Source organism: Rhineura floridana, chromosome 4, assembly GCF_030035675.1.
Source record: "Rhineura floridana isolate rRhiFlo1 chromosome 4, rRhiFlo1.hap2, whole genome shotgun sequence".
In the NCBI taxonomy this organism is placed as follows: Eukaryota; Metazoa; Chordata; class Lepidosauria; order Squamata; family Rhineuridae; genus Rhineura; species Rhineura floridana.
In genome coordinates this window covers 123304771-123323888 of record NC_084483.1, presented here as the reverse complement: position 1 = coordinate 123323888, position 19118 = coordinate 123304771, and the positions used below count along the sequence as shown (strand labels likewise).

Sequence of the window (19118 nt, the reverse complement as noted above, 5' to 3'; positions counted from 1 at the left end):
TCGAGGAGGCTCATTTCAAGTTAGAGGGGAAACACAAATGTGAATCAGTTTAAGAACAGAAATCAGGCTGAACTATGGTATATTGAACACACAATGTATGCCAAGGCTCGTACCAATATCTCTACAGATGTTGATGTACAGTTCATCATCATCATCAGAGTCCTCTACCAAGTATCCTCCAGAAGCCTTAATCAGTGGGTTCAAGTCACGTTTCTTCAAGTCTTCATCAAATATATAGCAGGGCACCTAAAATGCAAGTATACTAGTGACATACAGCGGAGACAATATCACACCTTTTCAGAGACCTTCAGGAAACAATCCCATTTTCCAAACAGGTATAGGCACTCCCATTGGATATCTGCTCATGGAAGAATTGTGCTTCAACATGCACAGCTGATGCATATATTGCATCAGTCCTACTAACATGGCTGGGCATGTTCCTTGGTGCCAATGAGAATGTACACTCAGTCCAGGCTACTGGTTATTGCTCACAGCTAGAGTCAGGTTGGGAGCACAATGTTTAGAAGTATATGAATGGCACACTCAAGGTTCCAGTGTCCTGGAAGGGCCCACCACAGCCTGGAGCCCTCTCTGGCTGCTTCTTACTGCCATTATCATTTATTCAACTAGAGAAAGTGACTACTGTGTCCACTACCACCAGGTCTTGACCTGGCTTCTCCATTTAGATGGCAGCTCCTCCTCCCTGCAGTTGCCACCTGCTTTTGCGCCTACAGACAAGCAAGCAGAGGGCAGCAGCAAAGGCATGCATGCAACAGTCCTGTACGACAGGAAAGAAAGGGGCAGGGAATATAGAGCAATGGTTCACTCCAAGTCAAAACTGCACTTTTAAAATATTCTCCATACACGGATGGCTGTTTTGTATAAAGTTCCTCATTCCCCTTGCTGTTTTACCCCAAACACAAAATACTAGTTTCTTCAGCACTTGAATCTGTAACAAGCAATGGAAGGAATATAGGCAGAAAATGAAGAGAGATGATGACAAAATAAGAAGAGAGCTATATTAACCAATTAGCCACCCTCTCCTCAGGCTTATTCATAATGTTCCTGCCTCACAAAACAAATTAATTTGGCTCATTTTAATCAGTTTAAGAAAAGCTCCATTTCACTCATATTCCCAATGACAGCAATGGAAGCACAATGGAGTCCGGAAAATCTTGCCACCACCAACTGCCCCCCCTCCCAAATTTACTTACCCCTGTTGATGAGGCAGGGAGGCCTCATACTTAAAGCTTGGTGAAAGTAGTGAGTACCTTTAGAATTGCCCCCCAAAACTAGTGGATTGTTAACTAGGAACAGTTATACTTAATGCTTTAATTAAACCCATACCACTAGGAACGAGAAAATAAATTGTAGTCAACAGCACTAATTGGTATATCATCTTTTGCCTATTCAAGGATCCAGACAATAGGAAACTGAGGCTGCAGTCCTGCCAATTTATGAGGGTGCAAGCCCCATTGAAGTAAATCCCACGAAGTTCAGAGTCAAGATGCACAGGATTACAATGTAGAGCATTACATTTTTGCCTAGAATCTGTGTTACCTCTTTTGTTGGTTTGAACAAGTCCTTCTTGCATGCAACAAATGTCTTCCACTCAAAGTAGTGCACACAGTCAGTTGAAGTCACAAATTCTGGGGAACCCTAATTAGGAAAAGTGGCAAAATAAAAAATGCGCTGCTTGACATTACAAAACCAAAAACAGAAAGCTTAATCATTCTAACAGCTAACAGAAACCAATCACGAAAAGCTAGAACAAAAACATTCTAGCAGGCAATTTATTGCTAAATGACCTTTTGTAGCCAAGAGACTACTTTATCCCAGATACATAAAACTGGAATGTGGAAGTGCATACATGTGTACCCATGAACGAAGGTACTTAGGAGAATATGACAATTAAAGTATGTGAGAACATGTATTAAGTTCTCAAATATTTAAACTGTCATACTTGTATTTACTGATTGCACATGAAAAACATACCCCAATATGCCAACTTTTGTACAGATCATAGTTTTAAGCTGATCCAGAAGTCAATCAATTTTGGCTGAGAAAAAGAGTATGACTGTAACAAAATATGATTAGCCAACCAGGGTACATGCTTAAAATCAATTGTACAGTTACTGTTAGATGAAAAATGGGAACTTTTGCTTTGTGTTTGGGCAGTAGCCTTCTAAACTTAACTATGCCCTCTAAAAGAACCAAGAAACATCACAATATACAGACTTATAGCGGGAAGAATCTAATAGGTGTGTGGAACCTTCGGCCTTCCAGATGTTGCTGAACTACATTTCCCATCCGGCCCAGCAAGCATGACCAATGGCTAAGGATTATGGAAGTTGTAGTTCAGCAAAATCTGGAGGACTAAAAGTTCCCCGCACTTGAGGTTACATTCAGCTAAGTCCTACTCAGAGTAGTAATATCTTAGTAGTTAGTAATATCTATTACCACCCTGAGCTCCTACTGGCAGGAAGAGCAGGATATAAATCTAATAAATAATAACGTCAATGGGTCTACTCTGAGTAGCACTAGTACTGAATACCACCCCTGGTCTATAAGTTAAGAGTAACAGATGTCATGATAATGTCAATTCATCCCCTTTATTTCTCTGATTTAACTCTTTAAAATACTCTAAAAATTTGTGTACTTCTCAACATGTTTGTATTTGCATATTGATTGTGGTATTTAACAATGATACCATTGTATTTGTTATGTTCCATGTTCTAATGCAGATTGGTTTTTTTAAAAGTGGAACATTCAGGAAAATTTCAGTATGGGATAATAGAGTAGCACAACCCATATACCATTGAAGGCTGCATTCTAACATTAAAACTGATAGAATTCTATAAGAATGGGTCATGACTGAAGATCTACTGCAGTCATATTAGGGCCCTTGCATATATTTTTAAAATGAGAAATGTACTTGGCAATAATGGCATACTAACCAGAGTCTTCCCACAATAGAAATTGATGTTGCTTTGTGATCTGTGCTCAGTGCCTTGTGAACAAGACTGCGTAGTGTTGAACTCCAAGAACAGTTTAGAGCTTCTCATCAGCGAGGAGTCCCCTAAACAAAAAAAAAGTTAACGTATTTACCCCCCTGCCTTTTAGATAACTGAATTAATGGGGGCTTAGACACATTAGCAAATTGTTTTTGCCAGTCTGTCTAAGCCTTCGTTAATCCAGTTTAACAATTCACAATTGTTTTCTTTCTTTCTATTTTGAAAGAGGTCTTTTGAAAGAAACCTTCTCTAAACTGGATGACAGATGCCAAGGTTTCAGAAGTTTAGTACATGGCATAATGAAGCTAAACTCATTTTCACTTACAGAAAGCAAAGTAAAACCATTTTGCCTTGATTTATTTCACATGTCAAGATTGAGCTATATGTTTTGAGACAACATAACACCTTGGTCAAAAAATTCTTTTGGATTAGGCATGGACAGCACAATATTGACCACAAAAAGACTTATTTTAAAGTCCCATTAACACGCTTCTAATTTCTCTGATCTTTCCCCCAGCCTTTAGGCCAAGTTAGATCCAAAGCACAGCAAACAGAACTTCACCCTTGTGCACCTGGGCTCTTCTGGCTCCTCCCCTTACAACAGCCCTCTGCAACCCCTGCAAAGCTGCTTCTGAGGAGTGAGGAACTTTGGCAAAGGGTCTGGGATGAGGTATGAGGGGCTGGCAGGGAGACGGGCAAATTGGAAGAATTCTGCAGGGCTGCTTTCTACATCCATAAGGGCCTTTCCCCATTGAAGCAAGACATGTTTAGATCTAGGCCATTCAGAATGAGAGGTAAACAAGAACACCCCTCAGAAGGCGTCGGGTAAAACCTGTGGCCATCTCTGTTTCAGCTTTCTAGAGTTCAGAAATCTTTTTATACGGAAGAGCATCCAGTCATACAAGCCTCCACCTGCAATTTGAAACAGAACAGCATCACCAAAGTAGGAACCAGAACAGGAAGCATGAACTATTCATTGCCAAAGATGCCAGAAACCACCTTGACTGTGGGGTGTTGTTTAGGAGCTTCTGTTTGGGTAAAAAAACAATTTCTGATGGTTGGCTTTTTGTTTTGCTGTTACTGGGATTATGCTTCTGTATTTTCTTGTTGGATTTTATTAGGAATTATAAGGATGTAAATTTATAGTATGTTTTTTATGATGTTTTTGTTAACTTATTGACCATTTGAATTTATTTCTTACAGTGAGTTGTGTAACTTTTTTTCTGTTCATGTTGTGAGCTGCCTTGTGCATAAATTGTTATGGAAAGGCGGCATACAAATAAACAGTGATGATGATCTCTCTCATTTTTCCACCAAAGGGTGCTCAAGCCAACTAATACTACAAATACAATAAAATAGAACATAAAAAACAGCAATAGAAGAAAAAAATAACAAGGCATGTAAAACCACCCATAAAAAACACGTTAGAACCAATTTGAGAGCCATTTACAATTCCTTTTATGAATCAAAGGTCTGGCTAAATAAGATGTCTATCTGTCTAGTGAGCCCCCCACGAAAAAATGAAGTCCATTTCTTCCCCAAGCATGTCTAGGGACACAGTCCTCAGTCAATGTGGTCATGTATTCCATGACACTAGGAACACATTTTCTGTCGGTAGCACCCCAATTTTTAATTGCATCATGGTTTTAACAAAGGTACATGCGAGGGATGATTGCTCCTCTGCCCTATGACAGTCTGGTTGTCTCATCCCCCCATGCCAGAGCACATCCACCACCTGAGATACTCGAAAACAAGTCACTTCAATGAAGTTTCCTTCCCCACCCTTTTAAAAAAAAAACCTTAACATTTTCATTCTAATGGGACTGGAAGCTTTGTCCAGAGCCAATGACGATACTGGTGCCTAAGCAGGATATTGCTAGCATCACTGCCGCAGCTTGGACTTTTGCCCTCTCAGTAAGAGTGAACACATTCAATTTTTGGCTGGCTTTGCCAGTAGTATTAGGAATTCTCTAAACAATGGCACTGCTTAAAAGCAAAATAACTCTTTTCATTCTTCTGCCGTCAGTGACAAGAGATGAAGACTGTCTGTGGCTACGAAGGATAGTGGCATTCCCCATCCCTAAGAACAAAATACTGGTTCCAGAACTCAGCTTACATTAAAAACTAAGAAGCCTATACATCTATCACAGTTGCCAAGAAAAGCCCTTGAAATCATCCAGAAATATACTCTGCATGATTATAGCCATGAAATTGTATTAAACGTTTATTTGCTTAAACAGTGAAAAGATGCAACAAATGACTTCACTCCCAGCTGTCATTACAGTTGAGTGTGTGCGCACGCATGCACACACGTGTGTAGGTAAGTGAGAGAGTGTGTGTAAATGGGTTGGATCGAGTCCTGTTGTTCCAGGGATAGAAGGACTCCTTTTGTTTAAAGAAGTGACTGGAATACAGCAAATGCTCCCACTGGACCAAGTGAGAGGAGAGGTCATTTTTGCTGATTGCTTCTTTCCCCTGCACCTCTCTCCTACTTTCCACACTGTTCTGGAGGATCCCCTAGCCCTCCAGAGCAGCTTTTCAGAGGGGAGGGGGGGAGGGGGGGAGGAGTCAGAGAAAATCACCATTCCCCTTCCTACAACATGGAATGGAGTTCCGCTCATGGAAGCTCTAGGTTTTGTTTCCCTTACAGCCATCCTGGAGGTGGTGTGCCACTCATTTACTTTTCAATCAAGTTGTGGACACCAACAACAAAATAGAGGTGTCTCTAAAACCTGTACCATGTTCATAGATGGCCTGAGTTTTGAACGCAACCTTCTCCTCCCTATGCCAGCAGTTTTCAGACTTTTCCATCTACAGAAAGGCTTCACACGTCTGCAGCAGAAAATCATGCCTGTTCATCTTACCAATAAAACTTCTAGGAAACACCAGGATTCCCAGAACACAGTTCGAAAGCCACTCGTTTCTATTAGTCCCATTTCTTATATAACTGCCAAAAGTCATTTTCTTTCTCCCCAAAGGAAAGCAAGCAGCCAATTCTCACACAGAGACCAATTATGCTTTGTCTTGCTTGGATAAGTCAAAAGCTATAGCCACGTTTTTTTCTTGGCTGACTGCTTATGGTTTGCCTGGGGAAGATAAGCCACGAGCCCAAGTTCAGACACAACCATAAGCCAAAACCTGGCTTACGTCTGGATAGTGCGGTAGCAGCAGCAGGTCTAGGGAAAGAGCAAGGCAGCTGCAATTCTGATAGCACCCACATGCTCACACATGCATGCTTGGTCATGGTTTGGCTTAGTATTACATGCAAATTGGACCAATGAAATAAAGCCTGCTTTTGCAAGTATAGAAAACTCTAGAGAAAACTATTTGCCCTTTTGAAAGACAATAGGTCATTTATGTATGGAACTCATGAATACTGGTACCTGCATGCGTGTGTGCGCACCCTTAGCTATGGTTTGGCTTAGCATTACATGCGAATCAGGCTAGAGCGTTGGATGAAGGTCATGAACTGTAGAATTTAAAATATGAATAATGTCAACAAGAAGTGTTTGTTTTAACTATTTCTCTCTCTCTCTGTGTGTGTGCAAACAAACCCTTCCAGGGCAGCTAGGGATGTGTCAATTGCGATTCTCTCCCTTTCTCATTTTTCCAGTGTTAAATTCAGTTCTCCGGCAATTTGCAAACTTTTTTTTTAAAAGTCCTCAAGAAATCTTCAGCATTTTAGTGCAAATCTCTCCTAACACATTTTTGTATGAAGCGTCAACTAATGAGCACGCTTGTGCAAATAATCTATCTTACTATAATGCATTTTTGTTCGTTATTTTCACTAAGGTATTCATTTTTATGCACAATATGCATTTCTGTAACCATTGTTTTGTTAGACAACTGCATTCCAAGATTTGGATAAGTGGGAATTTTGAAGGATGGGTGTGTTTTGGTTCTCTAAGTGTGGATTTCATAGATTTAGCTTTAAATGCAAAATGAATCAAATTTCTCCCCCATCTCTAAGGGCAGCCCACACAAACAGCAACCAGTAAAACCAGTTAGAACTATACCAAGAACAAAACATAAAAACCAGCAGATGTTGTTCCTAAGAGGCATCACAGAAGTTTTCAATGTCTTTTTAAAAACAGGTTAACAGAGGGTGGTGTGACAAAACTCCCCACAGAGGGATCTCCACAAATTTCACATTAGAACCAATGCATGACACTCAACTTCAGCTACAACAGAAATCCTCTCTGTCTTCTGCCACTCCCTCTGTCTTCTGGAAATCTGCTCCGCAGAGTACCCCAACCCTTTGAAGCAGAGTTCAGGGGAAGTCCTATGATGCAAGGACAATGGGACACAACCCAGTGTCCTGTACAAGTTACAGAGAGCCAGACTAGGCCCAGGGAGACACTGACTGAGCCCCCTTTTCAACCTTGACGTTCACTGGATAATGGTCACTGTCTTTCAGATCTAACTTTCATTGCAGGGTAGTTGTAAGACTTAAAGAAAAAAGACTACACAATTTGAAAAGCTAAGTATATTCCAAGCATGATGAATACCACAAGTAGTTATGAATTACAAGCTTTCCTACTAAACATTATAACAGGCTGCGTTTTCAGCACAGTAATAGCCTCGAGTCTTTATAAGGTACAGCAGTCTGCTCTACCCACATTTAGGGTCTTTGCATTACCAGAGGCTGAGTCCAGAAAATGAAAACATAAGGTGTTCCTTGCGCATGGTCAGCAGTTGCTGTAGCCTACAGTCTCCACCAGGCACACATGCAGCATTAAGCAAGCAACCAGCTAATAAGTCTGAGGTTTGCTTTTTCCTGCTGTTGTACATTGGGTTCAGGCTCACAGCTCTCCATTCCAGCTGATCTGCAGCTCCTAAGGCTCTACACTACTATATCTCAGGGCCAGAGATAAGCAGCACGGCTAGTGCTGAAGCTAATTTACCCAGACCAATCATCAGAGTATAGTTGCTTCAAAGCAGTTTCTCTTTCCTTATCTGAGAAACAGTCTGCAACTTGAATACCAAAACCAGATGTGCTTATAAGGTTTATTGGTTTGTTAGTTATACTTGGTTATAGTGTTTTATTGTTATTTTAAGAAGCTTTTGCAAGGAAAGTGACTAATAATAATAATAATAATAATAACAACAACAACAACACAGCCCAACAAAAAAAAATTTTTTTTAGTTGCCAAGGATGTTTGAATGACTTTAGGGTATTTTGGGGGTGCTAAATCCAAAAATGACATTAGTTTTGCCGAATTGGCTCTAGTTTTTGAGATAATGGATACCCCTCAAATGACGATTGTACACCAACACGACCTGTAGCTGCTGACATATGCAGCAGGGTTTGGTCTGTCTTTTTACTCTTGAACATTGTTTTGGAAGTTTATCCATTGCATATAATATCATATTGATACTTTTTTTTTTGAAGAGGAATATGAGTTCGTCACGAAGAGGCTGCTTAAACAATCCTAATGCATTCTGCTACATTTGTGGCTGGCGAATACACTCTGCAAAAACAAAGAAAAAACATCACTGACTTTGTAAAACAAGCATATCTTGCTTATTTTGGAGTGAAGCTTGGAGATCAAGATAAGTCTTGGGCTCCCCATAAGGTTTGCAAAACCTGTGTAGAGTGCCTATGACAGTGGGAAAATGGAGAAAGGAAACGTTTAAACTTTGGTGTGCCTATGGTGTGGAGAGAGCCGCAAAACCATCACGATGATTGTTATTTTTGTGTTGTGAATGTGAAAGGCTTCAATCGCTACAAGAAACATAAGTGGGAGTATCCTGATTTGGACTCAGCAAGGCGACCTGTGCCACACAGCGAAGACGTTCCCATACCAGTGTTTACCTCACTGCCTGACCTTCCATTGTCAGATGTTGAAGAAATGCTGGACGTGGAGTGTAGCACAGGTGGTAGCCCTGGAAGTGGACATGAAGAAAGCTTTTCAACACCTGAGCAGTTCTCCCAAAAAGAACTCAATGATCTGATACGAGACCTCAGTCTGTCAAAGCAAGCATCTGAACTTTTAGCATCCAGGCTAATGGAAAAGAACTGTCTACAGCCGGAAGCTAACATAACAGCTTATCGGACAAGAGAGGAGGGACTTCTTCCATACTTCAGCCAAGATGAAGAACTTGTATACTGCAAATAACATTCCTGGACTTCTTCTCCAAATGGGACTATCGAAATATCGACCAGAAGATTGGCGGCGTTTTATAGACAGCTCCACCAGAAGCTTGAAATGTGTTTTATTGCACAATGGTAACCGCTATGCATCTCTTCCAATTGCTCACTCAACAAAACTTAAAGAAGAATATGAAAACATCAAAATGGTCTTGCAGAAGCTCTGCTATCATGAGCACCAGTGGTCTATTTGTGTTGATCTAAAGATGGTGAACTTCTTGCTTGGGCAGCAAAGTGGATACACAAAGTACCCTTGTTTCATCTGCTTGTGGGATAGTAGGGCAAAGCGAGATCATTGGAAAAAAGTGACATGGCCTTCAAGGGAACACATGACTGTAGGTGAAACGAACATCATTAACAAGCCATTGGTTGACAGAGAAAAAATCATTCTCCCACCACTCCATATCAAGCTTGGACTGATGAAGCAATTTGTTAAGGCCTTGGACAAAGATGGTGATTGCTTCAAATACATTTGTAGATCGTTCCTTGGACTGACTATGGGAAAACTAAAAGCAAGAATCTTTGATGGTCCTAAAATTCGTAAACTCATCAATGATTTGAATTTCACTAAATTTATGAATGATGTTGAAGCTTCTGCCTGGTGCAGTTATGTCTCAGTTGTCAAGAGCTTCTTGGGTAACCACAAAGCAGACAATTATGAAGAATTGGTGCAAAACATGCTTGCTAACTTTAAACATTTGGGTACTAATATGAGCATAAAGGTACACTATCTCCATAGCCACTTAGACAGATTTCCAGTTAATCTTGGTGATTTTAGTGAGGAACAAGGGGAGAGGTTACATCAGGATATAAAGGTGATGGAGGAAAGGTATCACGGCAGATGGGACAGACACATGATGGCAGACTACTGCTGGAGCCTCCAACATGATTGTCCTGATACCCCACATAAAAGAAAATCGTACACACAGCGTTTTTCTATGCATTAATTGTGATTATCTGAATCAGCTTACTTTGTTCTTCATGTGTTTATTTTTGTATGATTTGGGACAGTTTCCATGTCATTTGTGGGTGGGCTATGCCTGACCATTAAATTTTTTGAATTTGTTATGTTTTTCAATGGGGACATCCATTATCTCAAAAATTAGAGCCAATCTAGCAAAACCGATGCCATATTCGGAATCAGCAACACAAAGTTACCCTAAAATCGATCATAACATCATTGGCAATAAAATTAGTGTTGACCAGTGTAATAGAAACTATTTGAACAAACTTGGGGATTTATACTGTTGTGCGCCACCCCAATCTCCGAGCGCTGTGAGACTTTCAGGGGTCCCTGCGCTTGTCCAGGGTTTGGTTTCCTAGGAAAGAAGGCCAGCAGAGACTATGGTGTCTTTATGATATGTGGTTCATTTGCACACATTCACAGCGTTAGCTTAAGATGGAGGGGTTCAAAGCATTAGCAGTCCCATAGATCTTCCTTTTCCATCCAGCTTATAGGAGGCATCCTGAAGCCATCATGCAGGGAGCAAGCCTCTCTGCATGTCCCCAGTTCCCAGCTTCTCGAGGACAGACTAAAAAACACACCTCTCCTTAGCTTCACGAAGGGGAAGTAGAAAAGAGTTCCAACAGCCACAGGATCTCTCCTGGCCACATCCCTTTGTATATGTAGATTGACCATTCAATAAACCATGAACTCATGGTTCATGAACTCACAGGCTAACTTGGCTAAACTATTAGCTTATGCAAAGAAAACTGGTGGAGCAGGTTTCTTCCTCTGCAGATCCCAAATCAGAGGCTAGCAAGGGGATTCACAGAAATCATCCATCTCACTCCCAAGTCCCTTAACAATACTTTTAAGCTTCATAAACATACCCAACAGTACAAATTTTAGGCTACATTTAACGTTTGCCACACCTAAGCATTCTGTGTTATAACGAATTGCATGGATTTCAAGTTTTGCAAAATTATGGTTAAAATCCAATCTTGTCCGAATAGACTTCTGCTCACACAACAGAACATATAATCTCCTGCAGCCTCCTGACCCAACCCTCCAAAGCTGATTTTGGGGGGCAAGTGGGAATATGCAGGAGAAATCTTGTGCAGTACAAGCAGAAGATGGCGGATGGGCACACTTGGAATGGTTCTTCCCAGGGAAGAGAGGAAGAAGCATTTTACCCATAACTTCAGGCTTTCTGGAACTTTTTCATCTTTATCTAGAGCAAGGGCGGGAAATATGTGGCCCTCAACCATCATGCCTGACCACTGGCCATGCTGACTGAAGCCAATGGGAGCTGGAGGCCAACAGCATCTGGAAGGCACCAGCTCTGCACCAAAGATCCAAGATTAACTTTCTGCTGATTGGGACTACAGCGACCCACTATAAACTGGCTGCACATGCAAAAACATGCAGCCCAGAATCTTCTACAGCAAAGGAGTCAATGTGGAAAGGGTTCCCTGAAGAAAAGCTTGATGCAGAAGTGGTCTTAAGAATAGGAGGACAGAAAAAACACCTGCTGGATCAGGCCAGCGGCCCATCAAGTCCAGCATCCTCACAGTGGCCAACCTGATGGTTGTGGGAAGCCCGCAAGCAGGACCTGAGCGCAAGAACATTCTCCCCTCCTGCAGTTTCCAACAAAAGGTATTCAGAAGCATACTGCCTCTGACTGTGGAGGCAGAACATAGCACAGCCACCATGGCTAGTAGCCGCTGATACTGTTATCCTCCATGAATTTATCGAATCCTCTTTCAAAGCCCTCCAACTTGGTGGCCATAACTGCCTCCTCTAGGAGCATAAGAACCTAGGAAGAATGCCCAAGACAGCTCATTATATCCAGGCACAATGTAGGTAGAAAGCACTTTGAAAATTTGGCTTCAGCCATCCATTTTAGATATAAACACTTTCCCAAGTCTGCCACCAAGCATCTCAGAGTCCATATGGGACAAAACACAACGCAATATCCCTTTGTCACACTTAAAAAAAGAATTGACCAGCTTCATACATAAAATTTTGCCAAGGCAGAAACGTGTCAATTCTCTGGGTGGAGACAGCATTACTGCAATTAAAAAAAATCTTTAGCCTAGAAAACCAAATTCTGCAAGCATATGGTCAGCAGATGATCCATAAAACTGCATACACATAAATTGCAATCAACTCTGCCCACTATTTGCAGAAGTTTTAACAGCTTAATCAAGACTGTGCCAATAGAAAAGCCAGACAGGATATTGGACCCAAGGTGTACAAGGAAGTGGAAAGGCAGAATCCACCACCCGACCACTAGAAAACACTCTCTAATGTCATTTTATAACCTCTTCTAACCTTGCCTTCACCCCATTGCAGCACAAAGCAAACATAAGGGATGGAGAATATTGAGTTTAAAAGGGCAACAGTAGCACGGCAAGTGGGAATAGTAACCATGGAAAAGTAGCCAAGTTCATATTAGTAGCAGCATCTGATTTGCCTGGCCTATTGAGAAAAGGGTCCTACATGAGCTGGGAAAGAAAGCCTTCAGGAGCTTTTTGAAGCTGAAGAAACAGAAGCAAAAAGAACTCAAGAGCAGTATTTGCATGTAATGCTAGCCCATAGCTTATTCCTATGCAGATAAACCTGAACAAGCTTGGGCAAAGCATCAGGCTCCCGTTGTCCCCCCGTCCACGTGACTGGAAAGAGAACTCCTGCTGAGTTCAGCCTCACTAAGAATCTCAGTTTAGATTACGTTCAAATCAGTGATCCTTGTTTCAAACAAGCTCTGGATACTTTAATAAACCAGCTTTATAATTCAAGGTTTGAAGTTGTCTTATTATGACACAGAGTTTAAACCAGGATCCCTGCTTTCAGCATAAAAGTAAAAAGCAGTCTTCGTCCTGGCTATGTAGGATGAGGGAGTGAAACAGCCAGGTGCTTTGCTTGGGCTCATTCAGGCTCATCCACATTAAGGCTAAACCATCATTTATGTCATTATATAAATGGAATCAACAATTCCTGCAATGAAGAACTTGCCATAGCATGGTTTAAATCACTTGACAACTTAAGGCTTGACAACAGGATTCCTGGAATTTGGGTGCTGTCTGAGGACTGAAAGGCAATATGGCACTTTTCAGTTTTTGAGGAGATCACTACAACTGGTTTGGGACCACAATATTTGAAGGGCCATCTGCTCACGTGCAATCCTGTCTGACCCCCTGCATTCAGCACTGGAGGCTATGTGTCCTACCACTTTCAGAAGCAGAGTGATCTGGACCACGCGACAGGGCTTTTTTCTGTTGCCACACCCACATGGAGGAACTTCATCCCTAGAGGTCAGTTAGCTCCCTGTCTTTTGAACGTCAGGAGAGCTGCTAAGACCTCCTTGTTTCCACCAGCTTTTAGTGTGGGTTAAGGTTTTGCCTGCCTCTTTTTTAATACTGAATTATGTCCTGCTCTTGGGTCTAAATGTATGGAATTGATTTCAGCAATCTGAATTGTCTTTATTGCCACTTAATTGTTTTGTATTTTTTGCAAGTTGCTTGGAGTTTATTTTATAAAGAAATAACTTAAGTATAAGTTTTTAAACAAACAAAAGAAAGCCTATTATCATTCAAAGCTTTACATACTGACAGACTATATTCACTCTACTTATGGAAACAAGTAAAGAAATAGAAGTGGGCTACAAGCCCATTTTACACCCCCAAATTGTTCGTAGCAGGAGAGGTCCAAGTCCTAGTCAGAACAATCATGCAATGAACAAGGGAGCACTGAAAGGTTGCATAGAACTGGAACATCCTTTTGTTTAATAAATCTAGCAGCCCCAATGCCATACCACCCTTCGAGCTGCACCAGTACAGTGAGAGGTTTGGACTGGAGCAACTGGAAGGGCACTTTGTGCAAACCAAAAGCCGCAGTTCTGCTCCACCCACACTTGCTTTTGAAAGTCCCATTCATATGGTACAACACCATACTAGCTCTTTGAGAATGAGGCTTCTCCAACAGGAGGCTCACTCCTTCTGCAGAGGCCGAGCCAGTGCAAACAGAAGTCTGCAGGAAGAGCAAACAGTCTCTCATGCACTGTGGATTTTTGAGGAGATATTTACTGAGACCTTCCATGAGTGCCATAGGAGATACTGGTGGGCATGTTGATGCTCATGGGCACCACATTGGCAATCCCTGAACTAAGTAGTCACATGGTGCTTATCTTATGCCTCTCACACAAGAGTCAACACATAATTTCTTGCTCTTTGGCCTACTTCCTTTTACACAAGAGCCACAGTAGGAAAAAGCATGTTTGCATTTTCAGCTCTCAGTCTACTATTTGTTAATAATATTAATCAGCATTGATTTGGCTAGAGGGTTGCTTGCTTAAGGGAATCCAGTGGGTTTGTTGCACAGGTTATATTTTATTAAGCTTCTAGACTGTGCTGGCCCTGCCACATTCCTCTCTTCACAACCACATTCTGGGAAGGGGTCATGGCCTGCAGAAGGAATAACAGGAACTAACTAAATGATTGTTCCAGGAGAAGCTAGATCACAAGAGCTGAGAAAAGCTAGCTGGCTCCTGGCATTACCCAGGCCATAAAGCAGATGGCCCAGGCCAGAGCAACCCCAGAACAAGACTTTGTGTAGATTGCTCACACACGTTGCCCACTCCTGTACAATACTATGTACACAAATTATTAGCATGTATGGATCAAGTTATCTCTGCCTCAAACTGCTGGATGAATGCAGGCCACCTAGAAAAACGATACTGAACTTTAGAATGCTAACCTACGCATACACACAAGCCAGGAATGAGGGATAGATTAGCTTTAAAGTGGTCATTAACAGTTAAAGCCATTTTTCTCTTTGCACACTCCACCCCAAGTGTCTTGAAGTTGCCTGTTGCACATATAGCAAATAGAAGGTGGCAGATCACCAATAAGAACGTGACGTTTTCAGAACGAAAACACTCGCACATGCACAAATAAGAGACGCTGATGGGCGAGGTTTCAGATTTTAAACTCCATAAAGTAAACAAACCTTTAGACTCACCTACTGAGAAATGGGCTTTGCTTTTTATGTCATATGCACAAACAGCAGTAGATCCTCCACAGCCTGTAGCATTACCACAGAGGTTTATTTTATAGTGTACTTTACCAGGATCAACAGCTTCCCATGTGTAACTAAAAAGGAGGGGGAAAGGTACAATTAGTATGAGCTGCCCAATTACACATTTCAGCCTAGGTTACTCATAAGAATCTTAAAGCCAACAACTTTTTCATTCATATTGGCAATGCAGGTAGATACAGCAATGTCAATGAAGACCTTTTAAATAAGAAAAAAAGGTTATATTTTGAAGCAGTTTAACTAAAATGAAAATTCATTGCCACTAAACGCAAGCAAGCCATCTATTGCCAGGAAAAGTCACCTCAAAAACACAACAAAACCCAAAAGATGTATGGTTTTTACTTGGTGAAATTAGCATTTAATGCTCAGGAAGATAAGCTGTCTCTACAGAGTCAGGCCATTGGACCAGCTAGCTCAGTATTGTCTGACTGACTACAGCTCACCAGTGTTTCAAAACAGGGGGTATGCCCACCCCTACCTAGAGACACCAGGGATCAAATCTGGAACCTTTTGCATGCAAAGCAGATGTTCTACCTCTGAGCTACAGCCTCATTCTAGAATGACACAGAAGATTGATTCATCCATTCAGGAGGACACTTTCCAGCTGTGATTAATACTTCTGCAACACAAAGTGTCTGGTGCTACCAAATTTCAGACAAACTTCTAAGTATTTAAGTACTCTATACATAAATATACTACCTAGCTACAGGTTAGCTAGGTAGTAGCTAACCTGTAGTCCTTCAGATGTTTTTGGATTAAACTCCTATCATCCCTGATCATTGGCCATGCTGCCTGGGGTTGATGTGACCTGGGAGTTCAAAAACATCTGGAAGACCACAGGTTGCCCACCCCTGCTCTATGCCCACCTAGTGGAAACACCAGAGACATACTTCGACAGCTTACAGCACATAAAACCAAGTTGTTGTTGAGAAGTGAAGTTGTATTGCACACTTGCATTTTTGTTTATTAAGTAAACATGTTCCTCCCCCCGGCTGTTCACAAATATCCTCACTCGGAAGCATATGCATTTCTCCCAACACTGCCAGTCTAACAATATTCTTAGCATCTCATGGGCCTTAACAGTGGTACCCTAATGTCATGGGAGCTGCTTCTCCATGGGAAGTCCCCTGCAGCTGGAGTAATGGTTTGAATGGCTTAGTCATGTGTCTGAGAGCCTGTGCACATGAGTATCAACCATGGGATCAGGCACTGTTTATGCAAGTGTTAAAACCTCCAACAGAAAAGCCAAATTCATTTTTAAAACAGGATGCTTGTAACCGAGAGAAAAGCTTTCACTTTCCAGTTCCAAATCATGAGACTGTCAGTCAACTGGAACATATTTAATATGTAGAAGGCACAAAGACAGGCAAAACGAAAGGACTATTTAATGTTGCAAGTACATACAGTGCAGTGAAAAAGTATTTGCTCCCTGTCTGATTTTCTGCATTGTTGCTTTTTTTTGGCACTGAATGTTGTCAGATCTTGAACCAAAACCTAATATTAGAGAAAAGGGAAACTGAGTGAACAAACATAAAATTTTGATACTTATTTCATTTATTTATTAAAGAAAGTTAGGCAACACCCAATGTCCCTATGTGAAAAAGTAACTGTCCCCCTATGAACAACCCAATGAAAGGGATTATTAGGGCCAGAAGTTTGATTATCTTGGTAAACAATCAGGCCTGATTTGGGCCAGCCCTGCCCAATATAAATCTGACTAACTGTGGTCCTTGCCATCAGATTGAAGTTGCCAGCACACAGGTTCCAAAGTCACATCATGCCACGATCAAAAGAAATTACTGAACACCTCCGGAAAATAGTTGTTGATGCATATCAGTCTGGAAAAGGTTACAAAGCCATTTCTAAGGCTCTGAGGCTCCACCAAACCACAGTCAGAGCCATAGTGACCAAATGGAGAAGGTTTGGGACAATAGTGAATCTTCCCAGGAGTGGCCGTGTTGCCAAAATCCCTCCAAGAGCAATGCACAAGATCATCCAGGAAGTCACAAAGGACCCCAGAACAACATCCAAAGATCTGCAGGCCTCCCTTGCCTCAGCCAAGGTCAGTGTTTCTGTCTCCACCATCAGAAAGACACTGGGCAAACATGGGATTCATGGCACAGTAGCAAGGCGGAAATGACTGCTCACTAAGAAAAACATGAATGCTTGTCTAGAGTTTGCCAAAAAGTACCTGGATGATCCTTAAGAGTTCTGGAACAATGTTCTATGGACAGATGAGTCAAAGATGGAACATTTTGGGCAACATGGGCTCCATTATGTCTGCAAAAACCAAACACTGTATTCTACATGAAGAACCTCATACCAACAGTCAAGCGTGGTGGTGGCAGAGTCATGGTTTGGGGATGCTTTGCTGCATCAGGATCTGGGCGACTTGCCATCATTGAAGGAACCATGAATCCTGCTTTGTCTCAGAGAATTCTACAGGCGAATGTCAGGCCATCTGTCCGTCAGCTGAAGCTGAAGCACAGCTGGGTCATGCAGCAAGACAATGATCTGAAGCACACAAGCAAGTCTACATCAGAATGGTTGGGGAACAAGAAATTTAAAGTTTTGGAATGGCCTAGTCAAAGTCCAGACCTAAACCCCATTGAGATGTTGTGGCAGGACCTGGAAGGAGCAGTTCATGCTCAAAAACCCACAAATGTCACTGAGTTAAAGCAGTTCCGCATGGAGCAGTGGGCCAAAAGTCCACCACAGCACTGTGAGAGACTGATCAGGAACTACAGGAAGTGTTTGGTTGCAGTCATTGCTGCTAAAGGTGGTGTAACCAGGTTTTGAGTCTAAGGGGGCAATTACTTTTTCACATGGGGGCATTGGGTGTTGCTTAATTTTCTTTAATAAATAAATGAAATAAGTATCAAAATTTTGTGTTGTCTGTTCACTCAGCTTTCCTTTTCTCTAATATTAGGTTTTGGTTCAAGATCTGACAACATTCAGTGCCAAAAATATGCAGCAACGCAGAATATCAGACAGGGGGCAAATACTTTTTCATGACACTGTATATATTTATCATGGGCTACTTCTCACCAAGGGGGTCAACCCAAGTCTGAACTGTATTACTTCCAAGGCTGAGCATTTGGCCAGCCCAAAACAATTTGGTCAATTGACTGGTGAAAGTATTTTTAAAAAATCAGAACAAAAACTATTATTTTAAATCAGTGAATATTACATTAATTACAAAAAAAATCTACACTGTAAACTGATTTGCCAGGGGCCCACAATCTTTAGTTAGCCCTGGGAGCCAATCAAAGTCACTCCACCTCCCAAAGAGTGGGGTCTTGTCCTCAGATTTACAATGTGACACTGATCACAATCCCCTCCTCCCCTTCACAGCCAGATGCTAGTGGGGCACACAACACACATCAGTATTGTTCCAGTTGCTGGAACATTTCTGGGCATAATTTAAAGTTTTGATATTAAACTCAAAAGCACTGACTAGTTTGAAATGAGGTTATCTGAAGGAGCACTTTCACTACCACAAACTGTCTAGGCTCAGAGATCAACTTTGGAGGCCTTGCCTGTTAACATAAATTAAACTGAAAAGATCCTGTCTCTCATGCCCACCAATTGAGGCCCACATTTATGGAAGTCCCTCCCAGAAACAAGACAAGGCCTTTTAAGTGGAGGCCTCAGGTGTGGGAACTCTCACACAAGTGGGAGTTGGACTCGATGGCCCTTCCAATTCTACTATTCTACTATATGCAAATAGCCCCATCAGTACAGGCTTCTAAAAAGCCACTTATTTCAGTTTATTTTTCCTTAAAGAATAGATGGTGCTGTTAGTTGGAAATGGTTTTTAATTGTTTCAGCTAATATACAAATGGTATATTGTTTTAGTTAGACTGTTATTTTAGATTTTTTAATTGAAATATCAATGACATTTTATAGAAAATAT

The 19118-nt window shown here is 41.5% G+C and overlaps 1 protein-coding gene across 2 annotated transcripts in view; it reads right to left on the bottom strand.

Moving 5' to 3' along the window:
• Positions 1-19118, bottom strand: part of IGF2R (insulin like growth factor 2 receptor) — a 111925-nt gene that overhangs the window by 77717 nt on the left and 15090 nt on the right. For both annotated transcript variants that reach the window (XM_061624292.1, XM_061624291.1), the window contains exons 2-5: positions 15128-15258; positions 2958-3079; positions 1561-1659; positions 114-246 (exon numbers count right to left, since the gene is read on the bottom strand). In XM_061624292.1, the coding sequence (XP_061480276.1) occupies positions 114-246; positions 1561-1659; positions 2958-3065 (340 nt within the window). In that variant the 5' untranslated portion in view covers positions 3066-3079; positions 15128-15258. The remainder of the gene's footprint in view (positions 1-113; positions 247-1560; positions 1660-2957; positions 3080-15127; positions 15259-19118) is intronic.